Genomic DNA, 18,011 nt, shown 5'->3' with positions numbered 1-18,011 from the left:
GCTTGCCCCCTCCACTTTTTGCAAGGGGGAAAGCAACTTTTTGCAAAGAAAGACATTTTGGGTTAGAAAAGTGGGAACATCTTATACAAAGAAAAATACGGTACTTGGGAAAATCTGGTGGGGCGGCTATTGCTCCACTAGCAGAAAGTGCCTCTGTTTCGTTATGTAGTCTCCCCCTTCCTGCTCAGCTCACTCCTGTCAGTAAAGTCCTACAGCATTGGAAGGAACATTGTAGAACACATTTATTTTCAAGCAAACAATTTAGTGTATTGAGATACTTTGTAACTGTTCAGCAGTGACATTCAACAATTCCAACTGAGATGGTAATACAAAACAGTCCTTTCCCACCCTTACTTCACCTTCAAAACGTCCTCCTACCCTTAAGGGTGAGTTTTCTGGATCCTGAGTGCTCTCAGAATAGAAGGTTTAATTAAGCTAGACAATGAGCGCTGCAACAAGGATGTTTATAAGCCCTTGCACTGAATGGGAGGGGATATAATTTTGATTTCCCCCTTCCCCGTCTCAGAATGTCATATGGTTTGTTGACAAGCTTTCTCCTGGTAAATCCAGCAGGTTTGTTTGGGGTGAGGGAGAGACCTTTTGGCAGTTAGTTCATGGGCACGTTGATGCTTCTCTCTTCATTCTTGTTCCTCCCCCCTAGAAGGGTTTTGAGGGTGGCTTTCTGTTTTGCTGCCTCTCAGATTCCTCCTTGGGGACCTGTAATGAGACCACTTTGCCTATCCAGGGATCCTCTTTTTGATATACTCCTGTTCCTGCTGGGTTTTATTTCTTTAATAGTCACTATCTCCCCATATATATCTCAGTCCTGGTTCCTTGGCCACATCCCTCCATACCTCTTGTTTGTCGGTTGACTCTGTCCTTCTAGTGTCTTCCTCAGCATTGCACTTGCTCTCACACTCCTTCTCAGCTCCTTCTCTTCTCCCCCCCCCCGCTAACATGCTTACTGCCTTTAATTTGCCTTTTAGCTCCCTTTCTCTTCCCTTGTCCCACACTTTTTAAATTCTCTTATTTTACCATTGTTTCTCCCAGGTTAACTGGGGAACCAGAGGTTGGAAATTCTTGGGGAGAGGCATAATGGCCCACTGACAGGGTCCTCATTGCTCCTGCTGTTCTCCACCTCCTCATAGCAGGATAGGGGAAGAATCTGAATCAACTTGGAAATAAGCCAATATGCTTATTTCAGATGGAAAGAGTTATAAATACTTTGATTTTAATTTTTCCTATATAATTTTAAATTTTGTCAGATTATCTTCCCATCGCTCACTTTATAAAATCCTGCTAGATGAAGAGGTCTGGAAGCCCCTGAAAACTTACACACTTTTGTGACCAAATATTTATTTTTGCCAAATAATGAGATTACATCAAAATGGATTTTGGAATTCTGCTTATAGCTATTTCAACTACTTTTTTTTTCTTTGCCTCATCTTGAACAAATGAAAGCAATGTTTTGAATAATATACGTCTGTTTTTGTTTTATAGTAGAAAATCATAAATAATTTACGTTGATTAAAATAGAAAATAATACTGTTTCAATTAGGCTATGTGTTTGCTTCCCCATCCCTACCCTTTTTTAATACAGGTAGAGACTGATCTGGGATACCCTGGAAATAAAGCAAGGATTATCCACAAAGAGTCTGACATTATTACTGCTTTTGCAGTCAACAAGGTATTCACAGAAGAAAATGGAAAGGGGTGTTTCTCCAATGTATGGAATATTTCAGAATGTTGTAACTCAGGCTTGTATGAAGGATGAAGTATTGTACTTGTAGCATTCTTGTAGATTTTTGTAAAAGCAAGCTGTAACAAGTAGAGAAATGAGATTTTTATTCTTCTACATTAATGGTTTTGCTCTGCACTCCATGCATCAAGAGTACTGACATCTCCCTTGCAGTAATCTTTTGTCATCTTCACAGGACTTTGGGTGACCAAAATTAATTTTTATCATTAATAAAAAATATAATTAATTATTGTTGTTAACAAATAATTATAGTAAAACTTTGTGAATGCACTTTTAAATTGGGGGAGGGGGCATTTATATGAGAAGTTGGGCCTTGGGAACAGACAGACAACAATGCCCTGCTTGTGGATTTTTGGAAATTGGACTAGATGGACCTGCGCTAAGTAAGGAAGAGAAACTTATCGGTAATGCTTAAAATAATCCAAATAATGTATACAGTGGTGCCTCGCACTACAATGTTAATTAATTCCAGCAAAATCGCTGTAGAACAAAAACATCATAATGCGAAAATAAAAAGCCCATTGAAACGCATTGAAACCCTTTCAATGTGTTCCAATGGGCTGGAAACTCACCGTCCAGTGAAGATCCTCCATAGGGCGGCCATTTTCGGTGGCTATCTTGCAAGGAATCCGTCCCAGAAAACAGCGGGGAGCCATTTTATGTACCCGGTGGCCATTTTGAAACCGCCAATCAGCTGTAGAAAAATCATCGTTTTGCAAAGAAGCAGGGAACCGATCATCGCAAAGCGAAACAAGCCCATTTAGATCATTATGATGAAACATCATCATAATGCGGTTTCGTCGTAATGCAGGGCAATCGTAATGTGAGGCACCACTGTACTGCATGGCATTCAGAATTCTTAGGACAATTCATTGAAATGGCTGATCACAGTTGAATGTGGAATAATGAGTCTATGAGAAATCAAAGTATTTTTTTACAGTTGTATTTTGTTGCCCAGATTATTATTTTCCCCCACCCATTGTATCTTTTTAGGCAAACAGGAATTGTATTGCAATAGCTTCGAGTCATGACATTCAAGAACTAGATGTTTCCGGCATTCTAGCAACACAGTTCTACACTTGGGTTGATGATGATGAAGTGGATGTTAAAGGGTATTATTTCCTTTCACCTTTTGTTTTTTTTGGGGGGGGGAATTATATCACTTAGCACTGAGTAATTATTTATTTCATTATTATATTTTTATTTCACCTTTTTCCTTAAAAAGGGCCCAAGGCAGCTTACATTATTGAAAGACAACATTTAAAACTAAAAACAATGAGTATGCAAAGCTGACTTACATCATTAAAAGACAATATTTAAAACTAACAACAATAAGTATGTAAATATTTTTAAAGCAATAAATACCACTCTGAAAAATAATAAACAGAAGCAATACTAAAAACCCAGTCAGAGCAGTAATGCATAAAAATCTGTCTAAAAATCCCACTCAGGCAGCTATTCAATGAGGGAAAGCCTTCCTGAAGAAAAAGGTCTGTGCCTGTTTCCTAGGATCATATCTTTTAAAAATAATAAAAATAAATAAAAAATTAAGCTGTAGCAGATGGAGAAATTAAGTCTCCACTGACCTGTGACAATGTTTTGTTTAGATGTATATAAGTTAAATAAATAAATAAATAGATAGATAGATAGATAGATAGATAAATTAAATTAAATTAAAATAAATAAATAAATAAATAAATAGATAGATAGATAGATAGATAGATAGATAGATAGATAGATAGATAGATAGATAGATAGATAGATAGATAGATAGATAGATAGATAGATAGATAGATAGATAGAAATATGTGAAATTCCCCACCCCACCCCCTGTCCTTAAAAGTTTCCCCAGGGCCAAAAAAATTCTAGGGAAGCCTAGGAACCTTGGCAGGGGAGATAACTTTTAATTACCAAAATCTGTGTAGGCATCCTTCAGTCTCGAGAGACTATGGTAACATGCTCTGAATAGAGGTCCTGGAACAGTGTCTAGTGTGGCTGAGAAGTGGCCAGCTCCCTGATTTTTCTGGTTTCAGAACTGCCTCTTTGCCTCCGCCTGCTAAATGAGTGCCTCTTCAAATTGGAAGAGGCCATGCTGCACTGCCTGCCTCCAGGCTGAACACTCAGATGTCAAGGTTTGCCATCTGTTGAGGTCCATTCCTAAGGCCTTCAGATCCCACTTGCAAATTATTTTTATAATTATTTGTAATTATTTTATAAATTATTTTAGCCTTCAGATCCCACTTTATCACAGCTGTGCTCTCCCTCTGGGGTGTGTTCCCTGCACTAATTCTCCATACAGGAGATCTCTTGGAATCCGACCGTCAGCCATTCTCACGACATGCCCAAGCCAATGTAGACGTCACTGTTTCAGTAATGTATACATGATAAAAATTCCAGCTCGTTCTAGGACTACTCTATTTGGAACTTTGTCCTGCCAGGTGATACCAAAAATGTGTTGAAGACGACGCATATGGAAGGTGTTCAGTTTCCTCTCCTGCTGTGCACAAAGGGTCCAGGACTCCCTGCAGTGCAGGAGTGTACTCAGGACACAGGCTCTATAGGCCTGGATCTTGGTATATGCCATCAACTTCTTATTAAGCCATACTCTCTTTGTGAGTCTTACCAAAATACAGCCATAGCTAATGACAACATCAGAATTAATGTGATGCAACTTTGCATTACATAATTTCAGCTACTGAGTTGTTTTGCCAGATCTCTGCTTTATTATAGTTTTCTGTGATATATGGAGTCCTCCTGAGTATTGCACTAATCTCCTTTCTTCGATTTAGCCCTCAAGGCCAACTTTTTCCTTCTTAATACTGGTCTGCTGCAGTGCTGCAATATTCTTGTGTTGACAAAAGGAGTAATGTTTCCATAATAAGTGGCTTCGTGTCTGAAAAGGTTTATCTGCCCTAGCCCAGCCACCTAAGTCATTATAGATTACATTTTCAGCTGGTAAATCATGATGGATTCTCATTATACCATTTTATTTTATAGAGCTGATGACTTCCTAGTTATACATACTCGGGAAGACTTGGGAAACATTCAGGGAACGACACCTTATACTCACAGCAATCCTGGTACTCCCATCAATATGCCTTGGCTTGGCAGTACCCAAACTGGCAGAGGTGCTGCTGTGGTGAGTTGTTAGTCATGTTCTTAATAATGAAACTGTCATGACAGTTTCTATGCCTAACACATTTATAATACATCTAAACAGAGCTGCATAAAGGAGAGTATAAGTAAGTCACTGTCATGATTCCATGTATAAATCCACAGCTTTAACGGTGCTCTTTGATTGAAGAAAACATGCTCTGTTAGGGAGGAAAAATTCCTGCATAATCTCTCTATAGGCTAATGTTGTGTCCATAGTGCAGATGGCAGTGGGAAGGGTGCTTTGGCTAAAATAATTTGCCAGGGAGTTTCAAGTAGAAATATAATTGGAACCAACAGATTATTTTTGTTTTATTTATTCTGCCTTTTTTCTGTGGTCTTTTCACAGCTGCTCTTATCTCAGGCTACTGTTGGCTTTATAAGCTGCCCATCAGCTTTATTGTGGTCTCTTTCATTTACAGTATTCTTGTTTAATAGTTGTCTTCTTAGAACCAGTATGTACATTTAGTTCAAAGTTAGCCATTCATGCTCTTTTCTCAGAAGAAAGTGTTTGTAGAAATATTTGCCTGTTGTTCCCCCCATTTTCCTCCATTGCCTCTTGCAGTACGTAGAAGCTTTTCAAACTTCAGAGCATTGTGTCACTTGCTCAATGGGAGACAGAGGCTTCTGAGCCAGGCTAGTCTCCTGTTTCTGCAAAGTGTTATTGCATTACTACTTTTTAGAAAATTATTGTTTTAACTTTCTCAGAAAGAAACCTGAATGGCCCATATCTTTATGTATAAAGACACAAAAGCCTACATATATGTTAAAAAATCTCAGTAATGCCTTTAATTTCATAATAGATGGAGGGAGAGGCTATATGTAGTTCTGCTAGTGTTTGTTTGTTTGTTTGTTTGTTTGTTTGATTGATTGATTGATTGATTGATTGATTGATTGATTGATTGATTGATTGATTGATTGATTGATTGATTTATACCCCACCCATCTGACCTAAAAGGCCACTCTAGTAGCCAAGCAAAGAGCAGAATAAAACTTAAGTTGGTTCAGTTATAACTGGCCTCAGTATATCTTGAAACAAGTTACTTAGAAGGTGCAGTTGCACTTATTTACAAATTTATTTTTGGATCCATGTTTGGTTGTTTTTGTCTTTCCTGGACATACTCAAGAAAGCAAAAGTAACACTGAGCACACTGAGGATGATGTGCAGTTTTGTTCCTTTCTTCAGTGAAATCTCTTTGATTCCAGTGAAATCTTCAGTGAACAGAAACAGGGGTTCAGATAGTTGTTGCTGATTTCCCCCTTCCTTATGTAACCCCTCATTATGTTCAGGGTATAGATGGGTGGAGATAACTAGGGTCCTGCCCGCTGGAGCCGGACTGACCACTCACTGTTCCGCTGCTGCCACGGGCTCTACAATCCCTTCCTATCGCTCTGGAGCTCACAGTGGATTAGCCACTCCTGGCGGGAGGCAGGGTGATGAGCCTCTCTGCCAGGTCGAAGATAATTGGTAATTATGATGGCCTACTGTGTTTTTGTTCTATATTAATTGTACTATTTGAAGTGTCTGAAATGCTTGAACGTAGGCTATATTTGTTTGCCCCTTTTAAAGATGAATAGGACTCTTAATAACATATCCTGAAAGCAGTGATTAAATTGCCCAAGCAGGATGTATAGTGGCCATAGAACTGATACTCTTTTAGCAGTAAACTATTAATTGATATATGTTAAGTATGGCAAAATGATTCTTTGGTATCACATTCACAGATTTTAGACTTCAACCCCATTCAGTCATGGTTTAAAATGTGTGAAGCCCACATTCAAGGAAGGGGACATGCCAGCTCCACTCCTCATTGTCTCTAATAACAGAAGGATACCTGTTTGAAGAGGCAACTGCTGTGCACAAGATATGTAGCTTCTCTTTCATGAGCCAGAACTCTGTTCTGAAAATGGAGTTCTGGCTCTCATGAGAGACTACCTGGATACAACTACCTTTCTGTCTTCACATAGCCGTGTTTTTGTGCTGAAGGCAACAGCAGTGGAGGGCAGGGCTACCCCACTCCTCTCAGTGAAACAGATGGGCCCCACATGCTGCAAAGCAAGACTGAAGAGGGTTTAAAAAGAAAAATATTTTTAAAAAGATAAACCTATTTCTGTTGTACGAAGACTATTATATTTATAAGACTTCTCAAAAATTTGGTGCTGTGAATATAATTCATAGCTACGTCAGTACCTTTGTGTCTGCTACAGTATGTACTCTTCATCCAAGGAGTCTTTTAATACTTTTTCCAATTATTTGGAAATATGCCACTATTTCACAGCTAAATTTTCTATGATTGATTAAATGCAAAGCCTAGCTTTTTCATTCCTACTTAATTTTTGTAAAAGTTTGTTTACTTCTCTCTTACATGCTTGTGCTTCTGCCTCTGTCTTGCTTACCTTACAATATGCAGGTATATTCCAATAAATTTAATGGAATCAGAAAGGAATTGGCAAGAAAAGAGGTAAGATTGCAGTCTATAGTGTCTCTGTTGAGAACTGTAGACATGTGGAAAAAAAAGCTTACACACACCTGGGTTAAGTTCTCTTGATATTAAATGTGAGCTAAGGCTGAGGGAAGAATCTAATTTTCATTGAATTCCATCCATATTTCCATCCAAAATTCGTGAAGAAAAGCAAACAGGATAGTGCTCTACATCACCAAATAACTGCATTCAGTATGTTTTTCATTGATTCTGTAATTTATCTGTTTAAATTTACTTATTTAACAGATGATCAAGAAAGCTATTAGCAATGTCCGAAGAATGGCTTCCCATCCGACACTACCTTATTGTAAGCTCTGCACTTTTGGGTCATATTTCTATTACTGTAGTGCATAACAAAATCATAACACAGTTTTCTAAAAAATGAAGAAAGAGCAAGTATTTAAGAAGACTTTAATAATCAAGTATTGTCCTCAGTAAAATATTCAGGTGAAGTTAGCAGGCTGCTGTAAACACTGTGCAGGTTCAGTATGTCTTTAGCAAGATGTCTTATGAGTAAACCAATGGACATATTACCGTTTCATCATTTTCCAGATATCTTAATGTTGTGCATGAATTATATTGAAGTGTCAAGTCCAAAAATTAAATGTTGCTAAACTTTTTTTAAAACTATATACAGCTGGAAAGTCTGTATGTTTGGTCAATTGATAAGTTATTTATGGCAGAATGTATCATACTTTAAATAGTTAAAGATTTTCTGTATCTTGATTCAGTCATCAGATTGCACAGAGTCCATAATCTCAGTGCAGCATATACATAAATGCAGTCTGATGCTTTTTCCATCTAAGAGGAGACATGGAACTGTAGGACTATGTGCCTGCACTGTATACCACATTCCTGCACTCTAGGTTGCTGTTCCAATAAGTTATACGAGTCAACCTCAGGTCACGCTGAAGTCTCAGAGATTTAAACATTTCGCTGTAAGTTTAAGGTGTACAGATTTATTTTATACATTTCATACTAAAAATACATTCCAAGAATTGTAAGCATTGTGCATTATAAAAAAAGATAAAGATAGCAAAAGCTCAATTAAAAAGATGAAAAACTGGAACAATTTTTAAAAAAATCAAGGCAACATTAGACACTTTAAAGGCAGAGAAAATAAAAATGATGCCAAAAAGGTATCTGTCATAACTACGCATATCAAAGTACTGTTGGTAGAGAGTTTATATCTGATGTGTAATAATCCAGTCTTCTCCTAAGAATCATTTATTGTAAGTTTTTATTGGTTCTTGGACAATATAACAATATTCTGTGAAAATGTGTAACCTCTTGTAAATGTCCTACTTATGCTTATGCTTCAGATCCCTCAAATTTAAAATGAAAGTGTTATTTTAGAGTCATTTTAAATACCTCCTACATTCAGAAATAGAATAGAAGTGTCAAAGTTTTTTGTGTTTTTTCCTACTGCAGATCTGACTGGAGCCCAAGATGGCAGTGTGAGAATGTTTGAATGGGGACACTCTCAGCAAATTACATGTTTTCGGTCTGGTGGCAACTCCAGAATTACACGGATGAGATTCAATTATCAAGGCAATAAGGTGGTGTGCCTTCTTCTCTTGTGAAAATAAAAAATTACAATATAAGATACAGGTTTCATATGAAGAAGCCAGATAATATAAATGATACCTTAATCTAAGAGGCATTGTTTATATAATTGTTTGTTTTTTTTCAGTTTGGAATTGTTGATGGTGATGGATATATAAGTCTTTACCAAACAAACTGGAGGAATTGTCTGCATAATGGAAGCACACCCAAACCATATCTGGTGAGCTAGGCTTTAATAAAATACAAAAAAAAAATAATAAAATAAATATCAAAGCTTTTTTATTTTGCTTTTACCAATACGATGGCACTGTACTAGCTGCCTAGAGTGGTCTTATAGGCCAGATGGGTGGGGTATAAATCAAACAAATAAATAAATATGTTAGTTGTCAGACTTTGCTTATAATCTTAGTTGAATAAGAAATCAGGTTTCTGGTCACAACTAGTTCATTGGTTTAGGATAAGTGTCTGTTGCTGTTATGATAGTACTTGGTTTAAAAATTGCACAATTCTTGGTGTTATTTGCATTTCTTATTTTCAGTAGGCAAAAAGACCTCCCAAAACAAAGACTATAATGCATGTCATACTGCAATTTGTTTCTGAAATTGGCTTTGGAAAGGGTGATTTTCATTGCTGGTCAATTAAAAGAGGTAAAAAGGGCATTTGATGTACTTTGAATAGCTCCTTTGACAACTGGTTACATTTGGAATTAATACAAAGCACTGCCTGCATTTTGTCTGATGAAATAAAACTGTTTATACAAATGATATGAAAAATATAATCCCATATTAATTTTAACATACCTTTGCTTATTAATTGTATATTATAATTTTCAGACATGGCAATGCCATAACAAAACAGCCAGTGATTTTGTTTTCATCAGTTCTTCATCTTTAATAGCCACAGCTGGGCAGTCTACTGACAACAGGTAATAATTTTGCTTCCAAGATCATAATGGTAAATCTGGTGTAAAGAAGTTGCTAGTTACTTTGAACTGTATGCTTTAGTGGCTTTGTTTTAGGGGAAGATGTTTTTTCTTTCACAGTGCAGGAAACTCTTGCACAAGGTCATATCACACACTGTTCTGGAACATTCCCCAGCTCACACAAATAGTTTTTCATTGTCTCCATTGTGTAGCAGAGAGGTAGCTAATATAAAGTGTTAGTGTGTGCCATTTAGATTTTTTCACTCCCTCTCCCAGAATTCTCAGAAATTCTCCAGACAGAATGCTGGGAGTTCCAGTCACAGGCTCACATCTTCAGACACCTGTATTTCATCTAGATCAGGGCCTCTGAGGCTGTATTCTAGGCCTGCAATGCTTCCTGGGTGTCATGCAGCCCTTTAGGTTCTATACAGAGTGTCTCCTGAAGAACCCAGGAAACATTGTAGCAGAAAATGAAGGCCTAGAATATATTCTTATAAAGCTAGGCCCTGCTCCAAGTGAGGGAAATACAAATGTTTGAAGGTCAGGGTCTGTGGACTGGAACTCCTGGAATCCTGCCTTAAATTCTGCCTTAGAGAATTCTGGCACTTGGACTAAAGAACACCTGAATAACATATCCCTATCAAGTCTGTAGTAGAATCATTTTGTTTGCTTGTTTGCTTGATTTTCCTCACCAAAACTATTATTACATACACACCATAGTAACAAATTCCTTGCATGCACTGTAGTCCACACAGTTGAATTTGTGCTATGGCAAGATTTAGACTTCAATGTGTTCTTCAAGGCATTCATGGCCAGGATCTGTTGGTTGTTGTGGGTTTTTCAGGCTGTTTGGCCATGTTTTCTTCCTAATGTTTCACCAGTCTCTGTGGCTGGCATCTTCAAAGGACAGGAGCTAGAATTCTGTCTGTGTTCTGGTGTAGTGTGTGGGACTCTTGAGTATTTGTAGCTGTGGGATCGGGTTTTGTTCATTTCAGGAGTTTGGGTGCTTCTTGTGATCAGGGTGTTTTTTCTAATGGGTGTTTTGCTGAAGATACCGACCACGGAGACTGGCAAACCATGAGGAAGCGCTGACAATGGACTCGGTATCTTGCCTTTTGGAGCTCCTCTTCCCAGTTGTTTTTCCCGCAGTCACACTCAAGCTAACATGAAGCATACAGTGGAAAGAGTTCTGGACAGACGGGACTTCTGGTACTTCAGAAATGACATGATTGACCCACAATAGAAAACAGCCTGAATTGCCCTTAACTTCATAAAAGGAATTCCAGTCGTATGGAGGTTCCTGTTTGTGGCAGAGGTGGAGCAGCAGACTCCAGCATCATCTCCCATGCAGTTGCCACAGTTGTTCCATATTCACTTTATTCTATTCTGCTTACAAATACTGTACACACTATGACTGAAATAACCAACATGAATGAAAACTATTATCCTTATATCAAGTTAGTAATAACATCATTGGTTCTCTTTGCGTTCTTGTTCTTTAGAAATATCTGTCTATGGGACACTCTGGTTGCACCAAGCAGTAGCTTAGTACATGGTAAGTTTAAAAGTATAAGTAAAAGTATACAAAAAATGTAAACTACATACATAGATATGGAAAACCCTTGTATCTTTTAAGTGATATTCAAAAACACTGTCTTTGTACAATTTTCTTTGTTAGCAGGGAAGAGGAAATGTTAGACTCAGGGTGCAAGAAATTCTGTGCAGTATTATATTACAGTGGTGCCTCGCTAGACAGTTACCCCGCATGACAGTTTTTTCGCTAGACATTGACTTTTTGCGATCGCTATAACGATTCGCAAAACAGTGATTCCTATGGGGGAATTTCGCTGAACCATGTTTGGTCCCTGCTTCACAAACCAATTTTCACTAGACAACTATTTTGACAGCTCCCTCCGTGCTCGCAAAACGGGTTTTTTTGGGACCTAAGCTTTGCAAGACAGCTATTTAAACAGCTGATTGGCGGTTCGCAAAGCGGCTTTCCTATGGCCGATCTTTGCTAGACGACGATTCTTCCCCTTTGGAATGCATTAAACAGATTTCAATGTATTCCAATGGAGACGATGATTTCGCTAAACAGTGATTTCAGTGGAATGGATTATCATCGTCTAGCGAGGCACCACAGTACCTTATCTTAGTTTAACTTTTTCATAGACTGCTAAAGAGTCTTAATTGTAATTCATTTACAGCAGTTTCCTAGTTTAAGTAACTAAAATGTGCAAAAGTTCATGAAGTGTGATTGTTTCAAAGATGAGATTCCATAAACAATGAACATGAAGAAGATGATGTGGAAGAGTTCATTTGGGATGTTTATTCCATTGCTGAAAACTCCTCCCATGTTGCTTAATTTTAACAAACTTCTTTTCTGGTTATTCTCTGGAATTACTTCTCTAGATTATTATGATTATGATTTTAAAAATACCAGGCACAATAAATAAAAATTATAAAAACATTGACTGGTACTGTATAACAGATACTTAGGGTTTTGGTTAAAACTTGTATCAGTTATTGACATAGTATATGTGCTATTTCTAATATTGCCATTTTTGTAGCTCTGATGGTGTTATTTCTGAAATCTGCAACTGCTTATAATACTGCATGAAATTTCTTGATATTGTTCCCAAAGCCCAGGTGATGATAATTATCATATGTCACTTAACAATATAGCAGAAACAGGTTCTATTTTAGCTCAGCTGTTACTTCAGTAAGTTATTATTAAACAGAAAAAATCAGTCAGGAAATAAGTGTGATATGTTTGATTTATTCAGTCGTGAATAATAATATGCAAAATCACTAATGAGTAATAAATAGGAAGAATGCATGAAAATAAGTACAAAAATTATAGAAATTGAATATAAGGACAAGAGACATAATAGAGTTTTATATATTCTCCTAAAACTTCCATTAGCCTGTACTAATTAAATAATTAATAACAATTGCATACTGTCAAATCAGTTTTTACTTATGTGAACTCTTTCCTGAGTTTTCTAGGTAGAACACAGTGGTTTATCTTTCCCTTCTTCTGAGGCTATGTATCTTGCTCTCCCTGGAGGCACAGCAAGGAATCCACAGCCAGATAGTTAACTCATTGAAGTATCCAGCCAGCACTAGTTAAAGATTAAAGAAAATAGATATAAAGGAAAATTAAGCTATCTAACATCGGGGAGACAGCTTTGTGTGTGGTCAGCTGAAGAAGATTAATCTAAACTAGAAATGGAGCTGGGGAATGGGGAGAGACAAGTTTTTTAAAAATACAAAAGCTGATTCCATTAAAATGAACAAGCATCTAGCCCCAGAAAGCTTAGAAAAAATATGACCAGGAGTAGCTTCAAAAACTGATGGAGAGATATGGACTAAATTAGAGAAGGCAAAAATATAAAGTGAAATCAAAAAGACTTCACAACAAGCAAAAATCTGCCCAAAAAACCCCCTGAATTTGAACAAAAGGTAAGTTGGTGAGCAACAGAGAAAAAGTGGGCAGTTCCAGTGGTACAATCCTTTTTCATTTACGGATAATACAAATGTTCCTGCCTTCCAGTTGGCTTTTGTCCTTCTCCTCAGTTGCAATCTGGAAATTTGGTTCTGATTAATGAATGACATGTTAAGGGAACAAAGTACAGAAAGCTGCACATAGTTTTCTCTTTTCCAGGTTGATGTAACTTTGGGTCTTAATCAGGGTTCTTGGGGAGCATGATATATTTTTTAAAAGCTACAAAGATTAACAATTTGTTGTCTTCTGATATTCTTCTACTGAGTAGCTTGAATAAGCTATGTCAGCCTATGTCATCTGCTGCATGCATTTCGGATTTACAGCAGATAAAATCTGCAGTCCATGGATATACCAAGGTTCACAATCATCCTTGCAAGGGTTCTGTCCCCAACATCTGAATCTCTCACAAAAGTAACTGGATAATATATGCAAGACTAAAAATTAGTAAGAGCATTATCTAATTTCTTTTGGATTGCAGCTTTTACCTGCCATGATACTGGAGCAACTGTCTTAGCATATGCCCCCAAACATCAGCTGTTAATATCAGGTGGAAGAAAAGGCTATACTTGTTTAATAGATCTTCGCCAAAAGCAGCAACGACAATTTTTCCAGAGCCATGATTCTCCCATTAAAGCAATTGCTGTGGATCCTACAGAAGAATATTTTGTTACAGGATCTGCAGAAGGAAATATAAAGGTAATATATTGGTAATTCAGTTTGCTTAGCCTTTGATACTGTGTCTCAATTATGTTGGATCATTAGATTATATATGTTCTTTATAATCATGTGTATTTTGTTCTTGTGTGCTTTATCCTTAACACTAACTCTTTTTTCATACAGCTTTTAACCAAAATCTTAACAGGCCTAGCCATAGAGGCTGGCATGAGTGTAATTGCTTCAAATTAATGAGTTGCTGCTCACATTCCTGATCATGCATTGAATCATTTAATTGGCATATCATCAGGTATGCAAGTGCCAACTCATTAATTAGTGGCAATTCATCACAATTTATACACTTGCACTTACGCTGGAGTACATGCCTGATAGGATTCTGGCCATTATTTTTTATAAAATATTTACACCCAATTTTTCTTTATATGTTTAAGTTACATGTTAGTAAGAATCATAATGTAAACCAAACAGTAACTAAATATATGAGTTACAATTTTCATATGACACTGTTTTAACAGTATATCTTATATATGTACCCAGCTTTCCCCTGGTTGAAAACCTGCTAGCTCCATTCCTTACCGAGTGTTCTAGGCATTTTTGTCTCAACACAATGTTATTTTTAATCCCTTCCATCCTCACTTTAGTGCCCCCTTTCCTCCCACAACATTTCCCCTCTATGCTGTTCTTTTTCTTCTCCTTTCACCACAGAACTTCACCCATTATCAGACTGACTGGACAGCTGAAATAAGCACACTGACACAAAACAGATCACTCTGGGTCACAAAACAAGCCAAGCTACAGTTCAAATGAGCACATGAAAGTTAAGTCAGTTCTCAATTTGTGGGAAGGGAGCTATCCAGGAATGAGTTAATCCCTGGATGTCTCCTTCTCTGCAGATCAGAATGGACCTTCATGGATGTGAGCCAATGTCCTTCTATTGATAAACTGGCCCCTACATAGACATCTTCCAATACTTTAACCCAAGCTAGAAACCCCATTAATTGTCCTCCACCCATGCCCAATCTTAATCCCACTGCTCTCCTCAGTTTCATCTTTCACATTAATCTGTCTACATTAGTACTCATTCAGTTTGGACCAGTTTAAGAAAGGAAATTGTCTGTGAATGGGCAGTTCTAAAAGCTGATTATCAAGGGGCCCAGTTAGGAAGATGAGAGAACTAATTTCAGTGGCTAAAGTCCTCTTGCTTTGTGTAGCAAGTCACACTGTTGTTGTTTAGTCGTTAAGTCGTGTCCGACTCTTCGTGACCCCATGGGTCTCAAGTCACACTAGAGAAGGTCTATTGAATCAGTGGGGATTTGGTGAGCCAACTCTGTAAGATCAGTTGGTTCAAATCAACCTACTCAAGCACTTGAGTATAGCAAGTCAGATTTGGACTAGGCCCATTTGAATCATTGGAACTTTGAGGAGGAGTTGGCCTATTAAATCCCAGTGGATTCAGTCAGTTTATTTCAAGCATCAGGATTTCGGACAATATATAACGAGTCGAAACACCCATGCAAAATTTTGAATTTCTAGTTCTTTTTGTTTCCAAGAGCTTTGGAGACACACTCGCCCATGGCTCTCAGGCACTGGCTTCAAGATATAACCAACTCAGTGAAAATGTTACAAATGAGAATGAGTATCTTAAAATGTTTGTTGAATTGCACCCCCTGTTTATCCCATGCCCCCCTTTCCCCTATCCCATAAAATAAAGAGAACTCAGGAAAAAAAAAAGATATAACCAACTCAGTAGTATCTATGCAGGTTTCTACCTCTTATCGTTTCAGGGATTGATCAGGGCAAACAATTTTCAGAAATATTTACAAATTAATTCTAATATCATTAGATATCAGTGTTCATCTTTGTGTCCCCAAGGGAGGGAAAAAACAAATTGTTTTTTTCTTCTTCTGTTTTTAGGTATGGAGTTTGTCTAACTTCAGTCTTCTTCATACGTTTATCAATGAGCATTCTCGGCAGTCTATTTTCAGAAATCTTGGGACAGGAGTCATGCAGATTGAGACAGGACCAGCAAATCACATATTCTCATGTGGAGCTGATGGGACAGTAAAGATGAGAATCTTACCTGATCGATTTACCTCATTCAGTGAAATGTTGAAAACTGATGTGAAACTCATGCTATGAACTGGTGTCAGTACTTCAAAATATTATTTACAGGTGGCTAACAGATGTAAACGTGTGTTGGTGATTGTACAGGTAACACCACAGTAACATTTTCTGATGTTTATATTTATTCTTGGAGCTTTAGTCCTTGATGCTCTGTTGCCTTAAAGATTAATAAGTTCCTTCTGATTTTGCATATAAGCAATTTTAGATAATTCAGTAAATATTTATAATACATGTTGGGAGAGTGTTCTGTGTTTAATTTGTGGTGAAGATACCCTACATAGGTGAGCACAGTCTTCTTATTTTATTCCCTAAAGACTATTATTCAAAGAAGCCTTAAGAGGCCATCTCTCTTCACCTGAGACACGAAACTGTGTTGCCAAATTCCTCCTAGATAGTTATGACTATGGTTGTACTTGTGTAAAATAGAATGAAAACAAATATCCATGTTATTCTGGGACATGATATACAAGACATTCTAACAGTTGAGCCATCGCTGATACCTGGGATCTATGTTAAACATTGTTGCAATTTGAACTCTGTCTATGGAGTGAAGAACTGAAATCTGTCCCTTGTTCTCCAACTTTCTGTGCTTGAATTATTGCTATCAGGATAGCAGTCTTCATTGAACCAAGAGGTATAGAGAATATATATATTTTTAACTGAGCCCTGTTTAAAGATATGCAAATATTGCGTGAATATTTCCTTCATAAACTGATTTAAGAATTATATTACAAATTTAATACACAAAGCTTTAGTGTTGATGAAACTGTAGGAATGTGTTGCATAGGATACTGGATGAGAATTTTTCTTATATAAAATTATGTCAATTGAATCCAATAATGTCATTCCGCTGGCGGAACTGTTTCTGTCAACAGCCATCAAAGGGGCAGCCTCCCAAATTCTGAAAACCTGGAACCTCTTCAGATCGAATTTCTAGGTGATACTGGGGGGCAATGGGAGATACACTAGAGGACTCCCAGTAGCATGACATTGGATTTTAATTCTGTATGGTATGAGGAAGAGAATAGAAAACCAACAGATAATGCTATTTACTCTTTCAAGTGAGGTTGGTTTGATTTAGTCCAAAGAGGCTGGTTTCTTCCAGCACCTAGATCAGCACTTAACTTTGTATTTGCTTTTCTGAATGAAACAAATCAAGAAAATACTGCAAAGGAAAATATTCTAGTGTATGAAATAGACTATAGATTTATAATTGAACAAAATCAGAGTATGTTGGTTCATTTTTTTGCCAAAATGTAAAAATTGTACATATTTTCTGCTTTGACCAAAATATACAAATGCTCAAAGCCTTCAACATTTTATGTGCTAAAACAGTCCATGTATTGTAACTAATTTAAGTTACTTGTTTACTTTAGAAAGCTTGAAAAACACTTAATCTAGGCAAGAGACTGGTTACTCAGATGCAAATGATACACTTTTTCCTAAAATATTTTGTGAAACAGTATCCATATAATTTCATGTAAAACAAAATTGTCTCAGATTGGACACTGTAAATAAAATAAATATGAAGGGCTTGTTTAATGAATTTATAATATTCTCAGGGCACTGCATTTAATAATTTTAAAGTAAATATTGTTTTAAATGTAACCTTAGCAAATTGGGGGAGGATTAAGCACTTAACCTCAATATTAATTTGTGCAATAATATGTGATAAAATTGTAGAAAAGAAATGCAGAATAGCCTTTTAAAGAGTTTGTGCAACTGATTGATACAGTGCTTCAACATTATTATTTTTTCTTTGAATCAATTGTAAATTAATTCCCATTTGAAGTTGCAGCCTGATTGTTGAGGCCACAGATG

At 37.0% G+C, this 18,011-nt stretch overlaps 1 protein-coding gene across 5 annotated transcripts in view; it reads left to right on the top strand.

Annotated features, from left to right (window-relative positions):
- The window catches only part of DMXL1 (Dmx like 1), a 108,996-nt gene extending 91,260 nt beyond the window's left edge, over positions 1-17,736 (top strand). For 3 of the 5 annotated variants that reach the window (XM_078386240.1, XM_020780063.3, XM_020780061.3), the window contains 10 exons: positions 1,601-1,687; positions 2,753-2,871; positions 4,757-4,898; positions 7,642-7,702; positions 8,827-8,954; positions 9,089-9,181; positions 9,795-9,886; positions 11,386-11,438; positions 13,870-14,087; positions 15,981-17,736. In XM_078386240.1, coding sequence (XP_078242366.1) covers positions 1,601-1,687; positions 2,753-2,871; positions 4,757-4,898; positions 7,642-7,702; positions 8,827-8,954; positions 9,089-9,181; positions 9,795-9,886; positions 11,386-11,438; positions 13,870-14,087; positions 15,981-16,205 — 1,218 coding nt within the window. In that variant the 3' untranslated portion in view covers positions 16,206-17,736. Of the gene's footprint in view, positions 1-1,600; positions 1,688-2,752; positions 2,872-4,756; positions 4,899-7,323; positions 7,375-7,641; positions 7,703-8,826; positions 8,955-9,088; positions 9,182-9,794; positions 9,887-11,385; positions 11,439-13,869; positions 14,088-15,980 lie in introns of all 5 variants that reach the window. The other 2 variants (XM_020780062.3, XM_072992428.2) reach the window with 1 other exon arrangement.
- Positions 17,737-18,011: the final 275 nt, after the last annotated feature.

The sequence above is a fragment of the Pogona vitticeps genome, chromosome 2, assembly GCF_051106095.1.
Source record: "Pogona vitticeps strain Pit_001003342236 chromosome 2, PviZW2.1, whole genome shotgun sequence".
NCBI classification, from domain to species: domain Eukaryota; kingdom Metazoa; phylum Chordata; class Lepidosauria; order Squamata; family Agamidae; genus Pogona; species Pogona vitticeps.
This window is presented reverse-complemented; position numbering and strand designations above follow the sequence as displayed.